Here is a 26,018-nt window from a genome sequence, read left to right as displayed (position 1 = left end):
TCTGGATTCCATTAATGGTGGTTTTGCTGTTGGTAATGAGGAAACAAAACTTAAAACACGAGGATGAAAAATACTGAAGGCAGTGAGCAAAACTTCCAGAAGGAAAAGAGAAATGGAAGTAACCGCTTATTGGTTTTGTAGGCTCCCCTAGAGATGTTTTGAACAGAATGGTGGGGGCAGACCTAACTCTAGGAAAGGAAGTTCACAGACATTTCAGGTATCATTGACTGATACTTGGTATAAAAACAACAACAACATATTATTTATTCCCCAGCCACTCTGGGCTGCTTCCAGCAGAGTATTAAAATACAGTGGTCTGTTAAACATTAAAAGCTTCCCTAAACAGGGCTGCCTTCAGATGTCTTCTAAAAGTCTGGTAGTTATTCTTCTCTTTGACATCTGGTGGGAGGATGTTCCACAGGAAGGGTGCCACTACCGAGAAGGCCCTCTGCCTGGTTCCCTGAGTGCCTGAGCTCAGTCATACTGCAGCATAGTTAAGGACTGGATCTGCCCTAGAGGTACAAAAACAGTAATGGGCCAGTTAGCTATTAGGGCCACCTAAGCACGCATATTCTTAGATTATAACCGTTAGCCATATAAGTCAGAGAAGAGTTGACATCAATGGTTTTAAGTGCACTTAAACATTTGTTGGACTGCGGCTACTGATGTGTAACAGAAAGATCCAATTGTTTTTGTTTCCTGCACTATACACTTTCAGCTTAAACATGCTACTTAGAAGGAAGTCAGAATGGAGTGAATGGAGTAAATGCAGACTTTGAGTAGAATTACGAAAAAATAAGAGGAAGTTGCATCAAAATGGTGAAGTGTGCAGTGCACCTGTCTAGATTTCCACACTGCCAGTCATGCCCTTTCCTAAAAGATTCCAGTCCATCAGTCCATCGGCATTCCTTAGTCACTGAGTATGCTCAGTCCCCATTAGACTGTTTTTGGGATCCTCCGCTTAGAGATTTTTTTGGCTGAAGATTGTTTTGGTATTTCCCTTTCATGCATGGATGGTGTTGTTTTTGCTACCGGCCTTCGGGGAAGAAGTTTGCTGTCAGTATATATAGGATTGAAATAAGTGGATTCAGTGAAATCAGTGGCACTTAACCATCTCTCTCTGCATCTAACCCACTAAGAGAACTCAGTTATATGGGCAGTGTATCAATGTAACAAAAAATTAAATAAAATGGAGATGACTTCTCTTACTTTTAAGGCTGCAATTGTGACATACATACTAGGAAGTAAGACTGAAACTGGTGCCCACTTTCCTGGGAGGAAATCCTAGCTGAATTCAGTGGAATTTACTTTCAAGGAAATGTGCTTATGATCTAACTGTAGAGCTTATTGGAAATCAATAGGAAATATAAGAATATATGAATGGGTACTTAGGGATTGCCAATTTCTGATCCATGCACAAATCTGGAGTGAAGAGTTCTTTGTATACATAAAGATCAAGCAATATCTTAGTTGATGGAAGTCTTATCCATGCGGACAATTTATTTCCTAACCTTGTCTGAATCCATAAGTAATTGATTTTATTGTTTCCAAAGTGGTTTAGTCTCAGTGACTTCAGCGAGATTAACCTGGCTTGAGTGCAATTATACTTGCTTAAGTAATTTGTGGATCACATTGCCTGTGTCACTTAAGCGCACAAGAACACCCAGTCTCTGTTTGATGCTGCTCCCGTTTTTGAGAACAATTCCTTTTAAAGCCTATGACAACAAGGAGATAAGATTTCACCAGCATATAGTGTTTCTGAATCTGAGTCTTAGCCAAGGCAAACTCTTTCTAATGCTTATCTTTGTATCGGAGATAACAAGCAGACACCAGTCACATCTGGGACAATTGGAGATATCTCAGCCTTTCCCATGCAAGTTCCTGCCCCTCAAAAGACCAGCTGAATTGGATCTGAGGTGAGCTGCTGAATATTTATATTGCATTGTTTTTTAAAAGAAGAACCCATTTGGTGGGCAGGGGGAATGATGTGATAGAAACATAAAAAGATACAATCAGGCAGGGTACAATGGGTGTAGTAAAACAATCTCTTTTGCAGCAACTCAGTTATTTAAAATGGAACAAAAGCTGTTTACTTAACAATTCTAAATGAAGTATCTTACAATGCCTCCATTTGTGGACCTCAAGACAATAACCTCAATTTAGGAAAATCCATGTGAATCAGAACTTCCAATAGCTTTTGTTTTCCTTGTGTTGATATAAATATTCCTACTGTTCATGTTTATTGATGACTTTGCTCTACAAGGCTTTGAATAATTTGCATTGTATTTAAAAAATGGTCGGAATGGTGACTAGTTCTTGTTCAAGTGAAGAAACAAAACTGGGTGAACACTCTTCACAGTGGCCCTAAGTTGAATTCATTAAATTATCCAATATTATGCAGTCCTATCCTCATATCACAGCATGTTCTTCAAGACTAGGGATGTCAATGTCCACAATGTGTTGTTATCTGCCTGCTTTATGGACCAGTGGTGGTGATTTTACTGTACGTATATTCTGCCTCTCTTATGGATCAGGCTCTATAAGAAAATTGGGGTCTATCAAATTTAAGGTTGTGCCTGGATTGTTGCATTCAACAGAGAGAGGAGGAGGAGCAGCAGCAGCATCTCACATAGCTTTTGGAAATTTCGTTTCTTTAGTTGAGTTGGAGAACCTTCCAGAACAATGTGCAGGATAGGATGGTGTGGTGGTATTATAGTGGGAGGTAGAAGTGGTGAAGATCACCTGGTTCCTACCATTGGTCTCCTCCACTGGCTTGAAAGGGCTTCTACAAATGGAAGGAGCCCTTTCATTTGAAGAAGGGACTTCTGGGATCAAAGCCATTGTTTTGGCCACACTTTAATTAAAAGTTGGTAATCAGTAAGGCCCAGATCTCACCTGCAAGCTGACTAGCCCTCTGAAGTCCTTCTTGCTCCAGACAATGGAAGGTGTATGAATGACTGATTTTGGTATGTGGTTTAATGAAATTAAACTACTATGCTGCATGAGATTTTGATGTCAATTTGCTCAGATATCTGTGATACCTTTCATTCAATGTAGTGGAATTCTTTCCCACTTTCCAGTGGGCTAGACTATTCCACAATGGAGTGACCTCCAGCAAAGGAGGAAGGAATTCTTAAAAGTTGTTCAGAATTTCATTGTACATCTAGTTGTGTGATCTTGTGTGTGGTATGCGGGGGTGAAAATAGCTGCACCTTCAGTGCAACTATGAAAGAAAGAAAAGTGTTGTGCTCTTTTGGTGTCTTTCAAGATCCTTACCTGCAATGAACATTTAGCTCAGTTGATTAGAACATGGTGCTGATAACACCAAGGTTGCAGGTTTGATCGCCATATGGGACAGCTGCATCTTCCTGCTTTGCAGGGGGTTGCACTAGGAGATCCTCAGCGTTCCTTCCAACTCTACAATTCCACGAGGCTGCATTTTAATGTTTTAATGTTGTCTTTTAATCTTGTTTTTAAGTTGTATTCATTCAACTTGTTTTTATTATTGGTTGTTAGCCACCCTGAGCCCGGCCTTGGCTGGGGAGGGCAGGGTATAAATAAAAATATTATTATTATTATTATTATTATTATTATTATTATTATTACTACGATTCTATGACTCTATCCTGAAAGATCCCAGGGCATTTCATCAGGACCTCTGGAGAGGTTTTGGAACATATTCAAGGCCTCACCATCATATGCTATGAACTGAGATTGTGCCCAGTCCTCTGTGGTTGCATATTGTAAGGATCCAGTCAGGAACAGGACTGCAACTAGAGACAAAATGGCCAAAAGCCCCTCTACCGTCACACTGTGGTTCCAATCTAGTGTGGTGTCCCTGTGCTTAGCTATTGGCAAAAGGGGAAAACAAGCTACGCAAAGCCATTACTACTCAATGGACCAAACTATGTCAATTTTAAATCATTGTCAGTCAATGTGAAACCCCTCCCTTCTTTTCCACTGAAACAGTCCCTACAATCCATCAAACCCACGGACCCATCCCTCTCATCTCACTGACTGGGGTCACCCCCACAACATATATTCAAACCACTTAACAGTCATGGTGAGTACTGGGAACTGTAGCTTGTTAAGGGTGCCTGGATCTTCAGCGCCTTTTAAAAAAACGACACTTCCCAGGATTTGGGGGGGAAAGCCATGACTGTTAAAGTGTTGTGAGTGCCTGCAATATATGGTGTGAATGTGACCCAAGCTGCATTGGAGGTCAGGTTCCTAAGCACCAGCAGCAAACTACGACAAGCCACAGAAAGAGGGAAGGAGGGGAAGGAGCTTACTTTCTCCTCTCTCCTCCAAAATCAGCTGTGCGTACTGCATAGAAGTGTTGAAAGCCAGGCTGAAGTAGCCCCTGGGAGATGTAATTTTCCCAAGAGCTCCTGTAATGTCAGTTGCCTTGGGGAAATTACATTTCCCAGTCTTGTAGCCTGGTGTGCTAAATGGGGAGAGATAGGAATCCTCCTTCCCTCCCTCCCTCTCTTTATCTTTCTACCACCCATTGGAGCTTAGTGGCATTGAAGAGAATGGAAGAGGAATCAAAGAATTGCAGAGTAGGAAGGGGTTCCGAGAGCCCAACCCCATGCAACGTAAGAATCTCAACATGCAGTCCCTAGTTTAAGTGCACGGTATCTTCTGTCCCAGGTTCAAACCCAGGTAGAGCCACAAGAAACTCCTTCCTGACACCCCGGGGGACTGCTTCCAGGTGGTGTAGAGTAGACAATATTGTACAAGGTGGATCAGTGGTCCAGGCAGCTTCTTATGTTCCTACAAGAGGCTTGGGGAATCAGGATGCATTGAAAGTGGGCTGCTTGGGTGGGAGGGAGCAGATTTGAGGTCGGCTGGAAGAGGTGGAAGGGGAATTCAGGGGTTACAATATTCACTTGCCGTTGAGCTGTGATGAGTCTCCTGAAACTTGTACTTGCGACCCTTGAAATATGAGTTCCGTGACATCACTAACCCTGTTGCAGGTAGTCACCTAAATCAGAATATCAGAATATTGTTTCTAAGTAAGTGCCTGCTTAAGAAACCTTTTGTTGATGAATTCTTGTAATATAAAGTGGTGTGTGTTTAAGAACAGCATGTTTCCATATTCAAAAGTGAATGTGTGGAATATACAAGATGTGCTAAATATGCAGAGTGGCAACGCCGGTGTTTCTCCAGAGGAAATGAAAACACCTCTGTTGGCTAGATCTGATGTCCTGTGGTACAGCAATTAGAACAGTAATTAGACTATCAAATGTCATAGAACAGAAAATGACAAAAGCTCAGAGTGTGCTACCTTAGAAGTATACTCGGGATGCATTAACATTAATCAGCTAATCCACTGTGAGGCTTTTCTTGTGCAGGGGATGTTCTGTTGACTTAGAAGTGTTCATGCAAACCACGCTAGCGCCAAAGAGCTTTAACTGATATCACTGGACTTGGATCAGGCTTTGTGTGCAAGTGAGGATATTTACAGCTAAAAATGAGGGATAGCATTGTGACCGCGGCCTCTTGATCTAGCATTTCCCCCTTTCTCTCTTTCTCAGAAAGAGCGGCATTGCAGCCGGGCATCTGGGTCCACGTAGCACCCTGGCTGGTGGGTGGGAGGTTGGCTCCCCAGCCCCAGGTGTGTCACCCCAATCCCATTTCTATCTTTCTCAGAACTGAACCTCATAAGGGAAAGTATTGACAGTGGTCCCCCTTGATGTTTTCTGTGGTATGGGTGATTCAAGACTGGCAGCAATACGGTCCCTAAGGGTGAACTTCAGTTTAATTTCAGTCCATGGTAATTTCACATGCATTCATTCAGAAGTACATTAAGTCTCATTTTTGCACTGATCTGGGTTTGTTTGTTTTTTTAAAAAGAAACAGATTTTTTAATTTTAAAAAGTATTTAAAATACTATTTTACCACAAAATATGACTTTTTTTTACCTTAACGTATGCATTTCTAAACATATTTTTTTTCTGCTCTAAAATACTATTGGGACAAGCTTTTTACACATTGGGGTATGTGATTTGAGACAAGAACTATATTGTAAAATTTGGAGAAGTGCAAAATCTAAATGACTAATGCAATTGATGTATTAGTCCAGGTCAGGTCACCTAAACATGCAGAGCAATTGAGGTACTCCTGCTTCTCTAGGGGTAGCTGTTTAAAAGCTTATGGCACAGTGGCTACAAGTGAATGGAGTGGCTATGGGGGTGTTTCCTCCCCTGTAGACTTAACCATGTTACAAGTGCTTCTGGACATAATTAGAGGTACCATGTGATAAGCTTTTTAAAGCAATGTCATCTCCGGGTTTTTGTGGAGGGGGGATGAGGTGGGCTTGTTCCCTACATCTTAGCGAGCCCTTTTGATGCAAACTGCTTTGTGCTAATGGAGCAAGCCTCTGGGAGTGTGCCTTGAAAGGTGGTCGCTGTAACCACACCACCTTTCAGTGCTTGCCAATCAGTGCTTGCAGCGATCCCAGTTTCAATCACCTGACCACCCACCAGACAATCTCAGGGGATTGTCTGGTGGGTGGTCCTGCCCACTGGTCAAAGCTGGCCTGTAGAGGGTTGAGGGCTGACCAATCTGGTTCATGGGCCAGATCTTGTTCCCCACCCCTGAGGTAGGGCTTGAGCAACCCAACTTCAAGAGTCTTCCTAACGGAGTAACACCACTTTGTCTTCATCACTACTTCCCATTTGCTTGTGGGATCAATCTGCACCATTTAGAAGGAGAGGCAAGGCAAGTGGAGGTTGTTGCCCCTTTTCCTTACTGCTCTCTGAGTCACTGTTATATTTTGTACCTGAACTGGGAAAAAGAAAAGGGGAGCTGAATGACCTGAAATTTTGTATGTTACTGTAACACTGTTAATTGCTATTTCAAGGGATTTGAAAAACAACCAGTGCCAGATGATTCATATACTTTCTGACTAATAGCCAAAATTGCAGCCATCAAAACACAATCTCAAGTACAGTGGTACCTCTGGTTAAGAACTTAATTCATTCCGGAGGTCTGTTCTTAACCTGAAACCGTTCTTAACCTGAAGCACCACTTTAGCAAATGGGGCCTCCTGATGCTGCTGCGCCGCCGGCACACGATTTCTGTTCTCATCCTGAGGCAAAGTTCTTAACCTGAGGTACTACTTCTGGGTTAGCAGAGTCTGTAACCTGAAGTGTTTGTAACCCGAGGTGTTTGAAACCCAACGTACCACTGTATTTGAGAAAAGTGATGAAGAACTGTCTCTTATGTGCTTTGTATATTAAATCAGGCAAGTTACTTTAAAAAACGAAGCAAGAAATTGTGATATGCCGCAGTGGCAACTCAGGCTTATGTCACTCCATAAAAACCCTGATCCCCAAACAGTGAAAAAGCAGTGTGTTGCGATGTGTGAGAGAGAAAGAAAGCGGGGGGAGAGTGCTGTTTCTGAGGGGGTAGGCAAGTTTCTTATAAATTTTCAGGATGTATATGTATTTGAAAGAAATAACCCCGGGTACCTTGTTTAAAGTAAGAGCTGTCACCTCCCTCCTATTTCTAATAAATTACCTGTTGCTTTCAACTCTACCCCCACAAATTGCTAAAGAATTGTCTCCAGGTTAAAAAATTGCAATGGTATAAACACATTGTAAAAAGTAAAAATAAAACTGAAAGGCATGTGTAGGCATGTCATTTATCCCACACCAAAGTAAATGTCTTTGCCAATAGCCACTAGAAATGTAGAGCCAGTGAGCAGGCCTCTTGCCTCTAGAAGCTACTCTTGTAGATGCAAGTCAACATGAGATTATAGCAGAAGATTCTGGCAGAGAAGGGAAAGCGCATCTCTTCACCATAGTGAATTTGCTGCCACATGATATGTGGTGTTGATTGACCACCAGCTTTAAAAATGGGAGTCTTGCCAGTCCTAGTCCTAACAAGGCTCCCATGTGGGATGTGATGCAGCAAAGCAACTTTCCCAAAAAGATCTCCTAGTGAAGAATTTGCTCCCAGGGTCATTTCACCCATTCCAAGCTCTGCCTCTTGGAAGGCCTCAAAGGGGCAGGCCTCTAGCTTAGAACCTAGCACTCCCCCATTCCGAAAAGTTGCTCTGCAAGCATCAGTTGCAATTAATTTAAAGTTTTGTTCTTGCTTTACTGTAATGCTTTCAGGTGCCACTAGGTGGCTCCCTTGACTTCCCCTCTAGAGCATAACTTGAGAGCAACAATAGAATATTCAGAACCATTGGCACTTCACAGAATCATAGCATTGTAGAATTGGAAGGGTCACCCCAAGGATCATCTAGTCCAACCCCCTGCAATGCAGGAATCTCAGCAAGATCATAAATGACAAATGGCCACTTAAATGTTTTCTGACTGCAAGCATACATTGACTGATCTGAAGTGAAACATTTCCTTACAGCAATGTATTGTTATGGTGCTGCTTTGCCAGAAAATTTCTGCCATGCTAAAAATGCCCAAGAAGCAGAGGTCAGAGAGCAGTAATATTGATTTGATTCAACAGCAATCTTTCAGAAGATCTTGTCCTGCCCCCAAGGCTTACTAGATTTCTCATGGGTTCAAGGAGATCTAATGGGTCCTCCCTACCCATACTGCCAGCCCAAAACATTTTCTTACCTAAACTGGAAATTAAATGCATTTGCTAGGGCCAGCACTTTAAAAAGTCTTTAAAAAGGCACCAATCAGACACCAGTTCTTGTCTCCATTTTGCCTTTAGAGTACAATGGTACCTCTGGTTGTGAACAGGATCCGTTCTGGAGGCCCATTTGCAACATGAAAAGAGTGCAAACCACAGTGGCGCATCTGCGCACGCGCGGGTTGCGATTTGCTGCTTCTGCGCATGCGCGTGACATCATTTTGCGCTTCTGCGCATGCGCGAGCAGCAAAACCCGGAAGTAACCCTTTCCGTAACATGAAGCGGACGTAACATGAGGTATGTCTGTACTGTCTTAGCAGGTTGATTTACCCTGCTACAAGGCAGGGCATGGCAGGGTCAGTCCTGCCCAGCTGCGTCCAGCTGCCATATTAATGTCCCACAATTCCCTTGGTGTAGTACCACTCTGGGACATTATGGGAAATTAAATTGGTGGCCAATCTCAATCACTCAATACTGCTTGTTGTATTGCTCAGAGTGCTGCCGCCTGTTTCCACCAGGTAAGCCCCAGTTGGACTGTTTACACAGGAGGGAGCCCATCCAGGGTTCACTTTGAACGAGACACCCTCAGATCTAGAGCAGTTTCTGGCCAGACCTTCATTGTCATCTATTCAGGGAGACATCCCACAAAATCTGGTCATCTTCACCAAAACCACTGCCTGTGCATAAAGCGGAAGAGTGGGGAAGGGCTGTGACCCCCCACAGCTGGAGAGGCCTTAACCAACTCTGACACCTAGATGATACCTTTGTAGAAGCTGTAGTCTCTGCAGAACCAACTTGGTGCTCCCTCCTCATTGGTGGAGAATATATAAAGTGGTTCCTGTGTGACTGAGAATCTCAAATCTTCAGAGAGGGCATCAAAAGTCCTATCAGGTACCAGGCTGCTCACAGTTCTGCATCTTGTAATATTACTGAGAAAGATCTTTGAGGAGCATACTAAAATACTTGCTGTCAAACAGAGTTCTTGTTTTTCTAGGGCAAGCCCATATGTCATTGTGAAAGCACATGTAGTTTCACTTAACCGATAGCGGGCTCTAATGGCTGATGGTTTTTAGCTGCTTTTTATATGTGGAAAGTCTGCCTTTTAGCTTTGATCTCTGATCTCTCTCGTTATTAAATTACAGGCTGACCCGGTTAATCCACGGTTGATTAATATGCGCTGAATGTCTGGGTATCAGAAAGATTTCCTCTGTCTCATGGCGTGTACTGGGTGTACCAGGTTCTTTGTTAATCTGATTTTTATTTATAAAGCAAAAATCTGAATAAAATGTGCAAACTGGAGGAGGGGATTAAACAAGTCTGGCTGTCACTGTTCACACAAGAAGACAAGCCTCTGCGCCTGAGGTTTCAAGTTGAAGCAGTTTTGGCAGGCGTCACCAGTACTGGGCGAGAATCTGATTCGCAGAGCAAAGTTCTTCTATGCCATTCTGGCAGTGCGAGCAGACTAAGAGCCGGTACATCCGTTCTTAAAAGGTCAAATGTTTCAAATCATGGACGAGCTGCAATCTTGCTCAAGCTCCCTCTTCTGATGTTGTACTGCTCATATGAAGTATTCCTGTCTTACAGCAGATACACAGGTCAATACTGATGGTGAGTCAGGAAATGTGCTCCCATTATGTTCTCTTGTGCTGAAACTTGACTATTAATATCAGCTCCCCACAAGAGTTGGCAATAGTTTATTAAGCAAGTTTATATAGAACTTCAGGACAGGACTCTAAGCATGGGCCTCCAAGGGGAACTCTTGAGTCTGGTTTGAGTCTACATTTACTTCTCTGTGTCTGGATGCATCACACTTACAGTGTAGGTGAAAAATCACACCAAGTGGTGTGGTGGTATTGGCGCAGCTGCAAATTATCTGGCTTCAGGCGCTGTCTTTGTCATTACTGTGTCCTAAACATCCATCCCTGCCCTGACACCAAAACATATATATAGATTCTTATATCTATGTACCCCCCTCACTCCTCTGTGAGCATGTTCATCTTTATAAATTTTCAGAAAGCAACACCAATACAGACATAAGGCAAACTTCTGCTGCGGAGCTGAAGAAATATTTCTGGTCTGTTAAAACTTTCTGAACTCTTATCACCAGCAAAAGAAGCGTCAGCTTCAACTCCCTCCTTTTACCTTCCTACCTGAGTGACTCTGACCTTAGAGGGCGAAACCAACCCATTCACAGGGGCTACTTTCATGGGCTGTGGGAGGAATGATGAAACTGAGGGATCCTCAGAGATCCTGCCCCAGTTTTAAAGGGTTTCAGATAGTGAAAGAGGGCAAAGCCATTGCATTTTCCATCTCCACTTTCTCCACTGCTCTGATGTACCTGCAGGTACATCATTCTTTCACATCATTAAGGTGACTCCATTAAACTAACTTAAAGAACTTCTAGAATCAATCACACAATAGGAAAGACCAGACATTCTTTGCAGTTCTCATAATTTTAATAAGCAAAAACAAAATCCACAGAACACTGTGGTTTTAAGGTCATCTCACAGGACATAAGCCAACAGACTAATACTCTTATAATCCCAACAACCTTAATAAAATATTCTTTCCCCCCCTTTTTAAGGTAATGTTTTATTTTACAAATAATGAACAGCACATAACATCATGGAAATATGACCAGAAAAACTGCAGGAACCTTTTAAAGTTATTGAAGCTACTTTAATGAGGTCATTTTAATTAAAAAGCTAGCTGGAAGAGGTGAGTCTTCCAAACCTCTTTGAAGACCAGCACTGATAGGGTCAATTGCATATCGCTGGGAAGAAGGTCATTAAGCTAGGAATCACATATCACATTGGTCTAGGTTCACTTATTCCTTTAGTGGAGATACATCTTGAAAATAGTAAGAGATGCTCTGTTGGATCAGATTAATAATTCCATCTAGCAGAACATTATGTCTTCTTGGTTAGCTAGATGCCTCTGGGAAGCTTGGTCTGTGTATAGAGGTTCCATGTTTAGCTATCATGGCTAATGGATGTTGATGGGCCTATTCTTTATAAATGTTGCCTGATGCTTCTTCAAAGTTATCTGAACTAGTGCCCGTCACCACAGCTTGCAATAATTGCATAAGTTAATTATGAATTGCATGAAGTGCTTCCTTTTGTGTGTCTTGAACTCACTACCAGCCAATTTCTTGGCAGCAGGAATGCAGCTGGGCTTCTCTGTTCTGATTATTTGTTGTGGCTGTAAAGACATCCAGTATTTCCTCTGTGCTGTCCAAGCAAACACTACACAGTAGTGTTGTTGATGTAGAGAAAAATGAACTAACCAACTACAAAGCCATAGTCTTTAAACCATTGACATGTTTGGTGCTGTCCTCTATAGGTTTATTGGCAGATGCTCATTGTCCTTTTGAGAAATGAGGCGTAGTCCATTTTGCTTCTTCATGTGCCAGAAATTCTTTCAATGACAGAATAACATACATAGCTTCCCATGAAACATCTCTGTTGCCTCCGCCCTGAAACAGAAAAAAGTATAATCAAATTAAACTGCAGCTAGAAATAGAACTTGAAATCAGTTGTAACAAATTGTTATAATTTGGCATGATCACCCAAGGTTGAGTCCTTTTTGGACTTACTGATTTCAGTAAGGGTGAGTTTGGGCAGAATATTGAATTAGAGAAACCAGTTTTCATGCTTGCAGGTAATACTTGTACTGTGTTACAAGTATATGACTATAATAATGAGTATGTCGTATGTTGATTACTTTTGATTAAGATCAAATCAGATTTTAAAAACATCTCACATTCTCAATGCTTGTAATCACATTACAAGAAGTACATATAGTTACACAACAACCCTTGGCAATATTTAAATATTGTTGACAATTCTTATTTGAAGTGTGTGTGGATAAGCAGAAGAACCATCCACAAATCACCTGGAAAAGATGCAAACCTCACTTGCTCCAACTCTCCCCAGTATAATCTGCTTCATTAGCACATTTTTTTGGGGGGGAGGTGTCATCAGCAGTTAAAACTCACCACTAAATGCTTCAAATGAGGACCAATAGCCAATGCATTTCTTAAACGAGAAACTTCACAGACAAGGCCTTTTAAGGCAATAATAATAATAATTAGAATCATAGAATTGTAGAGTTGGAAGGGCCTCAAAGCATCATTTAGTCCAACCCCCACGAAGCAGGGATCCTTAATTTATGTCATTATATATTTTTTATTTAGCATTATGATACTTTTATGACCGTTGAGTTGGATACAAACATTTGACCAGAAAGGGGCTCTTACCCAAACTTTTCCACGAAGGGTGGCTGCTTATACAGGGCCAAAAAGAGGGGGCGAGAGCCTAGATGGCCTAGAACTATAGATGCAAAGTTAGAGAGAGTTACTGTAATTTCCATAGAAATACAGTATATCACACCATCATGGGGGAGACTGACAGGGAGCCTGCGCTATCTGCTATCCAGCTGCTCCCCATGGATGGGCATTTTCAAAGCCCCTGTTCTTCCTTCTTTGAACTAGACTTGGAACAGACAGACCTTCAGTTAAGGGTCTGACCACTGTAAGGTAGGGTACATGGCCAGCCTAGCTCCACGTCATGCATACTTTAAAAGGTTCCTTACATCTGCAGCATGCTGCCTACATAGCAGGCTACCCGCAAGGTTCTTCTGCTATATTCTGAGCAGCAGCAACAGCAGCCAACTGAACTAGGATCCAGTTTTTGTTAGGCTACAATAATTCCAGAAGCAAAGAACTGTTAACAAATAAGGAATAATGCACTGATCCCACCAACCTTCACAACTCCATTAATGATGACTACCTGCTCAGGGGTAAGACCACCATCTCCTAGGGAACACATTATTTGTTGCTTTAAGGGGAAACCCCCCAACCCCTATTGTACTCTTCTTCAGACAGACTCCAGAGGTTTGACAACATCAAATCAGATACAACGATTGAATCACAGCAACAAAAACTGATAAAAACTAAACAGCAGCATTAAACAACAGAAATAAATATTATTGTTGTTGTTTCGTCATTTAGTTGTGTCCGTCTCTTTGTGACCCCATGGACCAGAGCACGCCAGGCACTCCTGTCTTCCACTGCCTCCTGCAGTTTGGTCAGAAATAAATATGCAGCCCTATAATAACAACAGCAGATATGTAGGTGAAAATACGTAGGGCTTTAAAAGCCATATAAATTGTTCTGGCTGTGAAAATGCTGATTGATATAAGCACATGAAAGTCAGCATTTAGTGAAGCAGTACTTATTAAAATGCCCATTACTTTCTTTGAATTATCATTTGCTATGTTTCATAAATTTTGGTAAGACAGACGATTTTAGTAACCAGCTATCATATTCCATGCATGTGAAATATGTAACTCTGTATTACACAATTAATTTATTCTGCTGAATTCTAATAACTACTGAGCTTTATATATAGGAACCCTATACTTAAAAAATAAATAAATCCAAGAGACGTATCTAACTTGTGGAACTCATTGCAACAGTATGATACCGAGGCAAAGAAGTTAACAGGATTAAGGGAGGGCAAATATTAGCTGAGTGTATAAATAGTGAGCTTAATCCACAGCTTCATTATAGAAGTCATTTCCTTTATTTATTTATTTGCAAAGGATATAAACGCTCACGGCGTTATGGCTTGAGTCATAACAGCTGTCTGAAAGGCACTGACCACGAACTGTGGCAGGAACCTGGACTAAAATGAGCTGCTTGTGGGATTCAGAGTGGCTACGGCTGCCTCAAAGTGAGTGTGAGCGCACCCTAGCTAAAGGAGCCTACTGTCCTCATGGTCTCAGGCGAGAGGTAGGCACACCTAACTGAGTGTTTATTAATCTTTGCTTTTGTTCTTCGTGTTGAGATCAAGTCTCTGGGCTGAGATATTAGAGGGTCCTTTAGAAATGGAAAGTCTGTGAGCAAGCTCTCTGCCTGGTACCCTCTCCATTGAGAAATACTGAGTAGCATCAGGGATTAGCTGCAAGATCTGAGCAAAAGGCCTCAGAGGGGCCTGGGATCATTCTGAAGGCTGCTTCCCACGTTAAGGTGTTTGGGTGTAACGGCTGAACGTTTTACATGCGCACCTGAGCAAGTAGTACATGCACACGAGGGACAGGTGATTCAGCCACTTGTAATATGCAGATACATCTGCCAAGGAAAGTGGGGATTGACTGTTGTTCCTGACTATGCCTCTTCCCCACTGTTATTGTGCATAGGGTTGCCATGTCCCCTTTAAAACTCTGAAGCACCAAGACTGCAGGATGCAGCCACTGGGTCTCCCACACCATTCCTCACCTCACTGCCATGAACCAAAGCGTAACCTGGGATAGCTCAGTTGGCAGATCATGAGACTCTTAATCTCAGGTTCGTGGGTTCAAGTCCCACAATGGCCAAATTATTCCTACATTACAGGTCGTTGGACTAGTCGGGATTATTATTATTATTATTATTATTATTATTAATTACCTCCATGTTCCCTTCCAACTCTACAATTCTATAGTAAGTATGTGCAGCTCACATTTGTTCTGCTTCCTGTTTCCTCCTCTTCACTTGTTGTGTTCACCTTTGAAATTTAGATTGCAAGCGCCTTAGGGCAGGGATCTCTCTCGTTTGCTTCTTGGAAGTGCCTTGCACACTGATGATGCTATGTAAGAGCTCGTGTAGCATCATAACTAAGAAGAGTGTGAACAATCAACTTGGATGTCCCTGGTTCTAATCTTGCCCCAGCCATAGGCAAGCTACTGCTTCTCCTAACCTCTCCCCTCACCTGCCATTTGGGGATAGTGTAATGGCAGAATACAACCCTTTGCATGCAAAAGCTCCCAGGTTTGATCCCTGGCATCTTCAGGTAGGCCCAAGAAAGACCCCTGTCTGAGAGCTACTACCAGTCTGTGTTTTTTGTTTTTTAACAGATTTTTATTGGTTTTTTAAAAATACAATAACTATTAAACACTTATCCAGCAATACTGAGGTAGGTGGACCAATAGCCTGATTTGGGGCAAGGCAGCTTCCCATGTTTGAATGAAAATAATATAACTGACCTACCTTGCAGGGTGGTTGCGGGATATATATATATATATGCCACCAAACCTTGCATTCACTGCTTACTTATGAATTCCTGATGACTGAGAGCCACACATGTACTTGAAATGCCCTTTATGCTAATAACCATTACATAAATAACTGATTATAATAAAATAATTTCTCCATGTGTGCCCTGGTCCTCTCCCCCATGCCGTGAGTCTGGAGTCCTGCTGGTTACAGCACATGGAACAGAAGGGTGGATGACATGAACAGCTGTGGAATGGGGCAGGGGGTGCAGTGGGCTGCTAGTCTAGCTCAGAACCTTTAAAAGATATAGTTTCCGGATAAGGATTGGCTGTAAATAACAACAGGAAAGGAATGAAGTCATATTCAAAACAAAACACCACATACTGAAGCAACGCAAAACATCCTTTCAACACTGATGTGCAACTTCCTCAAACCTGTTTGTTGTAACAGGGCACATTATGAGAGGGTCTGGGAAAACCATGCACGTTTTCTGTTTTGAAACCTGGCAGAGTACATTATGCTCCTCGCGAGGGACAGGGAAATGCTCCAGCTTTTCCTCCCGTGGTGCACATGGGAGCTCGCTGGAGTAAATGTATTCCTGTCTAGACTACAAGGATATCAAATATTGCAGGCGGGATGATTCTATAAGCAGTTTAGGGTGATCATATTGAAGGAGTGGAATGGGATAAGAGATGAGATTGTCCCGGAGGTTATTTGATCTTACCTGCCATTTCCACCAAGCCCGGCTACTTCATCAACATCTTTCAAAGGCGACTTTGCTGCGTCTCAAGCATTAACTGTACTTCTCAGCTCCTCTTCCCGAAGCCAGCCGGACAATAAGATGAAAGTCTTCTTTTTCTTTTCTTTTCTTCTTCCTCCCATGAAAAAAACAGGGGGGTAAAGTTTTAGGCTACAGCACCATATGCTACTGCAGCCTCTTAGGTACCAGCTATCCGGATGTAAAGTTAATAAAATAGAAGAGAGCAGTGTCAGTTACATTGCCTGCCTGCTGCTTTTATCCTATTCGGAAGAACTTAGCAAAGGCAGATGTGAATTATCTTTTTTCCCTCCTCTAAGTTTTTTTTAAAAAAATTTGAAATATTATTGTAAAATTGTTTCATGTGACAGATGCATTGAGCTTTGGTGGGTCTCAGCCTTGTACCGGTAAGTCCTGAGGCTAAGTATATTACAGAGGGTTACTTGCTTTTAAAAACTCACTGGTCATCTTGACTAAGCAATCGGGCTGGGGTGAGGTGGGGACAAAAGGATGCATTGCTGCATCTATTTTGCTGCTTTCCCCCCATTTACAGTGAGTTTTAGTCACCGAAGAAACCCAAGAGCTCCTTCTTCTCGGAAGCGAGACCAATTTTATGTAACTGCATTTTGGGATGGGACAAGGGCAAGAGCTTGTTGGTGGGGGGTGGGGGGTGGGAAGGAAGAGAAAGCACAGCATAAACATACTAATTTACAAAGAGAATGTGATGGGAGAAACACTCTACCTCCTAAAATGACCTTTATTTTTTTCCAGCAGAGGATTTAAGATAAAGAGTATTAGTTAATCAGATTCTGGGAAGCAGCTGTTGGATGATTTACAGAGAGGAGTAAATGAGACAACTTTCCATTTTGAAATCAATGCTGAAAACTAAGTTATATATTGCATGTTTCCTTGCGGCTTTGCAAATACATTGTACTTTTATTTTCTGAAAAGGACGCCAACTAATACCCTTAAATAGTCCATGAATAGGGCTAGCAGCCCCTGGTTTCCTTTGTTAGTTTTTTTTTTGCAGTCAGCTATGAGTAAGTTTTGCAATTAGCTTTACAGCTAAAGTGTGCATTTCCATACATTAGCAACAAGAAAAATACAGTGGAAAATAGAAAGATGTCCACATGACTACTGGTGTTCCCGTGTTTGCCTTTGATGCATTCATTTATAGCAGAGCAGAGTATGGTACTGAATCAATGTTGATCCTACGATAATCTGCACAGCAGGTGCAAATGGAACAGTTAGGATGTTCTCCTATGCTGTATTATTGAGCCACGGCAATCCACATGGTCAATAATGTTTCCATAATGCATCCTAAAGAAATTAATCCTGCTTAGTGGAGCTTAATTAAAAGTTTCTTCTCTGCAGCATCTTCCCATTTTCTTGCTTCCTCTTTGATGCAGCGGGGGGTATGTGATGCCTGTTAGTTGCTCAGCTTCTGTTCCAGCTATATAAGTTCGTGCCTGGGTGTAAGTATGAATATTGATTTCCTTGCATTATCTGAAATATTGCTATTTTGCTATGGAATTTAAAAGAAGTAAAATAGTGGAAGGAAACCAGTACTTAAATCCCTCCAAGCAGGTAAAAAGGTAAAAAACTATGTTGCACTGAACAGGAAGAGATAGCAAAAGAGCAGAAGCTGCAAATAGGAAGCTTTTAATTAAAAGGTACAATATTCCTCAATTGCATCAAAAGAACTTTGCATGTGCACACAGAGAAGCTAGCACAGAAACTATGTTTTATTCCCCCCGCCCCCAGTGGTGGTCCTTGACACCTCAAATTTCAGTGCTGCCCTGTGTGGTGCCAAAATCTGGCACCACCTCCTACCTCTTACCTTCCATTGAATGTCAATAATTGTGGCGCCTGCCACAGCACCCCAGAAGTTGCGCACCCAGTGCGACCAAACCAGTTGCGCTCTCCTAGATTCACCTTTGCTCACCCCAAAAGAGCAACAACAACTGGCCTGAGAAATATAGATTAAAAACTGTGTGTGTGTAACTAGAATGCAAAGGCTGGGCCTCAGCGTCTTGATTCTTCATAAAATATGAGTGTGCAAAGGATGGCAATTCCAGAGAAAAGGGCTCATGCAGTGCAATCTATGACTGTGGTCTCCATATTGCTCCCATTCATTCCAATGGGACTTGGGCAAGAGACTTCTCTAGCCCTGTGGAACACCCTCCCACCAGATGTCAAAGAGAACAACAACTACCAGACTTTTAGAAGACATCTGAATGCAGCCCTGTTTAGGGAAGCTTTTAATGTTTGATGCATTACTGTATTTTCATATTTTGTTGGAAGCTGCCCAGAGTGGCTAGGGAAGCCCAGCCAGGTGGGTGGGGTATAAATAAATTATTATTATTATTATTATTATTATTATTATTATTATTATTATTATTTATTATATTGTGCCCATAGTCTACAATGTGCAAAACATAAGCAGTTTTGCAGTGAAGCAGTGCACCAGGGAGGCCACATTCCTTGTGAATGATGAGCAAAAGGAAGACCACATCTACTGCGTCCTTGGACCCCAGAACCCCCCTAAATATTCCCTTTTAAGATGATAGCATGTGAAGGCCGTTTTGCTCAGGTGTATAGAAAGGGTGATCTGATGACCATACATGGGGAAAATGAGTGGGGAGATGTTTGTAAGTGTCATTTCACATAATGGACACAGCTGCAATTACTCAAGTTGGAAACAGTTTCATATCAGCAGTTTCATTGGCACATGAGTCTGGTTGTCTGGTGGTTCTAGAACTTCACCTTCCACTCGCCATTCTCAGACAATGGTGTATTGTATTACTATCTTGAGAGAGTGCAGCAATAGTGGCGACGGCAAACTGTAACCAATACACACAGATAAGACTCATCAGTCATTTGTACATACACAGGCTGAACAAGCTCTGCTTTCCTCCATTAAGGGGAGAGCTGTGGCTAATTTGGTGTGCTGTGAAACATCATCATCATCATCATCATCATCATCATCAAAGTATTGCTTTCACGTAGTAAGAGGGAGAAGGTAACAGAGCTCTGTGGCATCTGCAGATGGATGCAAAGTGACTGCTTTCAGTAACAATAGCTTTCCCCTTTGTGTTGCTGGTGTTGCCAAGGCAGAGTAATGCAGCAGATTTTGGATTCCATCAAAGCAGCAATCAAGAACTTCTGTTCTATGGGCCTAACAATGTCCAGCAGCACCTCCTGCATTTTGCCCATGCTCTGATTTGGCCCAGGCTATGCCCACCTGATGCTCTGTGATGCCAGGTGTATGTATGACAGAAGATGATGTGGTGCAAAATTAAAAGAAAAGAAAACTAGGAGTTTGCTACTTGAGTTCCGAAAGTTTTGAATTGTGACAGAAAATGCAACAAATTAAAAAAGCACTGAATTTTCCAAGCTGGTAAGGAAGAATTGGGAGCCTGCTTAGAGAGACTATGTGCCATTCTTCCTTTGAAGGCATGGGTTGTGACTTCATTTTTTTACTTAAGCCGTAGCTTTAAAGGAAAAATCAGGAGCACTCCTAATACTTTCTTTGTAGTCACAGGTTTTAATTGGAACCACCTGATGTCCTATGGCATCAGATGACTGGCAGATGGGTGACCCCACTACCTGTCAAAGTGGCTTGTGGAGGGATATTCAGTTCTGGATCCCCATCCTTGCATTAAAGACAGCCATATACAAATATATGCACACGCATCTACATGCATGACCATACACCCAGTGCAAAAAAAGCCAGTATCTTAGCCACAAGAACTGCACAAAGTTTTAATTCTTATTTAGCTCCCAAATATGGTGGGTGGCGGGAACTATGGTCACACAACTCTGAATAGTGTACATTCTTCATATCTGTTTCTATGTACTCCTGTAGAGGAGGGATTGGGCTCATTCAGGAGTGGTCACAGAGATGGACCAGAGCTGCCCTCCTAACATCAGTGTTACTGCCATTTTCTGGAACAGTGTAGAGGTGTAACAAAGAGGCAGTGAGGTTAGGGGCTTCACAGGAGCCCCAGTAGAACCACTCCAGTGCTCCTTCTCAGTGTACCAGATATTTTTGACTAGACCAAAATAAAAAGGATGCAGAGCAAATACAATTGCTAGATCTTGACTACTCCCCACCCCTCCTCTGGGGCTAGGGGCAGAGGGGAAATTTGATTTTGTTCACATTTTAATGAGAAACTACCTAATTCCCACTTCTCCAGCCAATATATGAATTTAAACAGCAATTTGCACTGAATTCTGAATTTTACAATACAGTTCTCCAACGAGACAATACATATATTGGGGAGAAATGTGCAAAAAATGCATGTATTCATGGAAATAACATCTTAAACACATTCGATTATAGAAAATTGGTTGCAGAAATGTGTATATTAGACACATCAAAATGTGTTCATTGAAGGACATTTGCATTAAAATGCATACAATTTTTTGCGAGGATCCCCCCCCGCACAGAAGTGTGAAGAACTGAATTTTAAAATGGGAAAAATGGGAAAGGTAGATAACTGAAATTGACACATTTGTCCATTCCTATTTGGGATTGCAGCAGCTAGAGATAGCATGCTGAGCAGGGTAGCTTTGTTCTATGTCACTTGGGAATATCAGGAATTAACCTCAATGATCAAGGGTGTGCTACATCCCATTTTATACTTAAGACGTTTATCTCTGAAGTTCAGCCATATCTCTCCAGCACAATCATGACATAATTTGTGTTCTACAGGGAAAATCACAAGAGTAAATGTAAGATGTTCAGGCTACAATCCTATATTCATTTATCTGGATGTGGGTCTGATTGAACTCCATGGGACTTTGTGTAAGTACATTTACAATGGTGCTGTCTGTGCTGGGGAAATAGTCACAAAACGGTGCAGACATGGGAGGGAATGGTTTGGCTTCTCTCAAACAAGCACCACACAGAACTAAAAATCAGATTCCAAAGTCAGATTGTCAGAACTTTGGGTGTCTACAAGCCAACAGAGAATTTGAAAAGCTGAGCAAAACATTTCTAGTACAAAAATCAACCCCCTCCCAAATTTGTTTCAGCACTTTTGCTGCTCTTTTTTATAGAGGAGTGCCATACTTTTCAATAATTGTAGTAGCACAAATTCCTTTCTCAAAAGTGTCCATACTTCATTGTAATGCTATAAACCCTTTTCCAGATTATTTTTGGACCACTCAGATACTGGCATCTCTGGGGTGCCATGAGTTTAAATCCAAGTTTGTGTGATTTTGCCCTAGATGTGTTGGTCCTGCTATAAAATTGCTTTGTAGTAGTAGTAGTAGTAGGGGAAAAATGCATTGTGCATCCAGTCCAGTGCTCACAATGGCCTTTACTAGTGGCAACTGATTTTCTTCTTCTTGTGGGTTTGATGATTGCTCTGAGCCCATGGGGAATAACCCTCCCATGGGTTTCTGCTCCCAGACATATGGGAAACGGGCATTGTTACCAGAAGAAGCTGAACATCTGCATATTGTCCTCTTAGCATTTTGTCACATGGAAGCATGCAAAATTTGCAGCTTCTGCTTGTTTTGAAGAAGCCAGAGCAATGCATTTCCCATATGTTTGGGAGCAGAAACCATGACGGGGGGGGGGGGGAGGGAGGGGGGAGCTGCGGTAAGCGGGTTAAGACTGAACTCATCCAAACTGGCCACTGAGGGTTCTGTTGCTTGCCCAACTCTGCTCTACCCCAAACAAGGAAAGGGGGGAAAACAGGTCCTAAAAAGATGCTAATAAATTAAATATTAAGGTCCTCTTTTCCTGCCCCAAGGATCTTTGCTTTGAAACTCTTATAGGGATAACCTGCAGTGCCTGGGAAAAGAGCAGAGGCGCTGGATTTCTGGAAACCATCCAAGACATTGCCCCTGTAAAACCCTATAACCTTCAGCACTGTGCTGGGAGGTGTTGCACAAATAACGAGTGCATGCGAAACACCTACTCGAATCCTCCCTTGAAGGGATAACAGCAGCAGTACTAAGTTAATAGCATTAAAAGTAATTAATTCTATTTGTTTGAAGATGAGTTACCCTGGACTCAGTTTGATTTCATTCTTTGCGAGCAAGCGACACATAGACATAAAATCCTCTCGGTCTCTCTGTCTGTTCACTTGCAGATCATCATAGCGTGGGAAAGACGCAAGCTGCCGGTATCTAACCTCGGGATTTATGCCGCTAATCTGATTACCCCCATATGATGGACGTGTCCACTTGGAAGGAAATGGAGGTGGCACTGGTTAGTTTTGACAACACCGACGAGGTAGCGGAAGAGCCTTGTTTTTCAAATGACCTCAGGGCTGCTGGCCAATCGCACAAAGGGCATCCCAGCTGTACCAGCCTCCTGTCCAACTGGAGAATTCTCATCAACAGTGAGAACACAAACAATGAGACCATATTCTCCAAATTGTCTACTGAGTTCAGTGACCACCTGGGCTTGGAGAATGTGGGCATGGATGAGGGCGACCAGAGAGTCATCATAAACATTGCTGGGCTGAGGTTTGAGACACAGCTCAAGACTCTGGATCAGTTTCCAGAAACCCTTCTTGGAGATCCTGAGAAGAGGATACACTACTTTGATTCCATGAGGAACGAGTACTTTTTCGACAGAAACAGGCCTAGCTTTGATGGGATACTCTACTACTATCAATCAGGAGGAAAAATCCGGCGCCCAGCCAACGTCCCTATAGATGTCTTTGCTGACGAGATCATTTTCTATGAGCTGGGCGAAGATGCCATGGACCAATTCAGAGAGGATGAAGGCTTCATCAAGGACCCTGTCACTCTTCTGCCAACCAATGACTTTCATAGGCAGTTTTGGCTGCTGTTTGAGTACCCTGAAAGCTCTAGTGCAGCCAGAGGGGTGGCTTTGGTCTCGGTCCTGGTTATTGTCATCTCTATTATCATTTTCTGTGTAGAGACCTTACCTGAGTTCAGAGATGAGAGGGAGATCAAGGACCTCAAGGCTGAAGCTAACAATCTAACCAAAGCCATTGCGGTCCCTAATACCTTCACAGACCCCTTCTTTGTGATAGAAACTGCCTGCATCGTCTGGTTCTCCTTTGAGTTGTTTGTCAGATTCATTGTTTGTCCCAGCAAGGCTGAGTTCTTCAAGAATATTATGAACATCATAGACATTGTGTCCATCATTCCTTACTTTGTGACCCTCACCACGGAGCTGATTCAACAGACTGAGCTAAACGGCCAACAGAACATGTCCCTGGCCATTCTCAGGATTATTCGCCTGGTGAGGGTCTTCCGTATCTTCAAGCTTTCCCGGCACTCCAAGGGGCTACAAATCTTAGGACAGACCCTCAAAGCCAGCATGAGGGAACTGGGCTTGCTCATCTTCTTCCTTTTCATTGGGGTCATCCTGTTTTCTAGTGCCATCTACTTTGCAGAGGTGGACGAACCACAGTCACATTTCTCCAGCATACCTGATGGCTTCTGGTGGGCTGTGGTCACCATGACGACTGTTGGCTATGGAGACATGTGTCCTATCACCCTGGGGGGAAAGATAGTGGGGACTTTATGTGCTATTGCAGGGGTGCTCACCATTGCACTTCCTGTGCCAGTCATTGTCTCCAACTTTAACTATTTCTACCACAGGGAGACAGAGAATGAAGAGAGACAAGTATTACCTAGGGAGGTAGAAAAAATACTCACCGGTGTGGTTACAGGGAATGGGAGTATGGACTCCCTGAACAACACAAATGAAAATTGTTCTCAAGACAAGACAAAAAAATATTGAGCAGTCACAGAAGATAAAAGCCTTGAAAGGTCTCAGGGTCTCTGACTGACCGATTGACAAACCATGTCTACTGTGTAACTCAATCTCTTTTTTTAAAAACAGCAACAACAACTTGGTTTGGGTTTTTCAGTCTTTCATTTTTGCTATCTGACTTCTTGTGACTTTTCGAATAAACAGAGTATTTCTTATCTCTCTTCCTTGATCCTCTGTCTCTTTTTATAACCAAGTGCTAGGCTGTCTCACATTTGTTTCTTTGCTTTGAGGTCAATACTTGTTCCCTAATGTGAGAATTTATTATCAATGTTTTTTTTGTTTTGCTTTGTTTTATAAACAAGCTCTTACCCTTAATTCTAGGTTGGCCATAGATACTCTGGGTGCCTCCTCTACACAAATGGGGTTATTGTTGATGAAAATTAACAACAAGAAAAAATTAAACTGATCTTTATTTTAATTGCTATTAGTCTAGATGAAGTAGCAGGAATTTGACTATTGTGCCAAAATGCAGTTGCTGCAACTCCTTGCAACAGGAAAGTTTCCCGCTGCCCTTTCTGTCAGCCTGTCACAATTGCTGATCTCAGCAAAATTTGGAGGTTTTCTTGGTAGTAAGGGAAGGCACTGTGTATATGCTCAGAAATATTCTCCATTTCATTACAGTTTTCTGCAACATTTGGAGGTATCCTTGGTAGTAAGGGAAGGCACTCTGCATATGCTCAGAAATATTATGTATTTCATTGCAGCTTTCAGAACTGAATCCTGCTGCTAAACTATACCTGCTCAGGGAAGCTATCATGAATATGCCATGCAGTTTCCTTTGGCAAAAACTGACCACTTCCCCAAAAGAAGATTTTTTTCAAGTCAGTCATTAAGAATGATTAATGCTAATATTTTGACTGTGGATGGAAAGAAGAAGTGAAACTTTAAAATAGAAAGGGAGATAAAAGGAACTATTTCTGTATAATAACTTTGCATAAATATCCCATGATGCATGATGAATCACTTGGTAATCATGTAGAAGCGTCGGAGAAGACATCCGGCTGCAAAAAATGTTTTGTTCAGCTCTATAATTGGCAGTTCATTGACCGTGAACACTTGGTTTTATTTTTGCTTTAAGACATTAACAATTACATCAGCATTCCTAATATTAACCAGTGTCTGTAGTACTATATTGCTAAGGTAGGTTTTTAAAAATGCAAATTTTCACTGCAATCTAATAGCCACTAACTTTGAAAATAAGCCCATTTCTTGCGAGTAGACATGTATCAAATTACAGTTAGAAAGGTATTAATGGCATCTATTCAAGTTTTCATACTATATACATGATATTAGGCCATATTAATTGCTGTGATAAATTAATGCAGTTTTATGGTCTTCCTCAATGGATTTCTCACTCAATTTGACCCATATGCAATTGTTTGGCAGGATCTCTGGTTATTATGAGCCATTTTTGATCACAAGACGTGCTATTAAAATAAACCTCTTTTTTGCATTTATTTAGAATATATCTGAGCATATATTTTTGAACCTTGTTATGCATTTCCCACCAGCACTGCTGAAAACTCTCCTCCCTGTCCTTACCAATGAAATCTGAGATTGCTCCCCTGTTCTCACAGCTTCTACCAAAAGCTGTTTGTTGAATAGAAGTTGCGTATAAGATAAAAAAAGCTACAGAAGCAGAAAGAGGGAACCTGCATAAAACTAGACAATGACTGCAATCTTTCTGGTGCATAGGATTGCCCTGGGTCAGAGTAACAGGGCAAAATCCACAGCACTGGTTTCAAACAGATATTAAATATAGCAATTTTTACCGGCTGAGCATCTGACTATGTATGTAATTAAACACACCCACACACCACCTCTAGATTGTCTTGTTTATTTAG

At 42.0% G+C, this 26,018-nt stretch overlaps 1 protein-coding gene across 1 annotated transcript; it reads left to right on the top strand.

Annotated features, from left to right (window-relative positions):
* Nucleotides 1-1,849: 1,849 nt before the first annotated feature.
* On the top strand, nucleotides 1,850-24,279 carry KCNA10 (potassium voltage-gated channel subfamily A member 10). The gene is made up of 2 exons (XM_083745804.1): nucleotides 1,850-1,916; nucleotides 22,511-24,279. The coding sequence occupies exon 2, from the start codon at nucleotides 22,588-22,590 to the stop codon at nucleotides 24,139-24,141; it is 1,554 nt and encodes a 517-aa protein (XP_083601930.1). The 5' UTR covers nucleotides 1,850-1,916; nucleotides 22,511-22,587; the 3' UTR covers nucleotides 24,142-24,279.
* Nucleotides 24,280-26,018: the final 1,739 nt, after the last annotated feature.

The sequence above is a fragment of the Podarcis gaigeae genome, assembly GCF_964106915.1.
Source record: "Podarcis gaigeae genome assembly, chromosome: 6".
Lineage (NCBI taxonomy): Eukaryota > Metazoa > Chordata > Lepidosauria > Squamata > Lacertidae > Podarcis > Podarcis gaigeae.
Note: the sequence above shows the minus strand (reverse complement) of the source record. Positions and strands in the feature narration are given on the sequence as shown.

Coding starts and splice junctions, on each gene's coding strand:
- KCNA10 (XM_083745804.1), top strand. CDS start 22,588: ATGATGGACGTGTCCACTTGGAAGGAAATGGAGGTGGCACTGGTTAGT.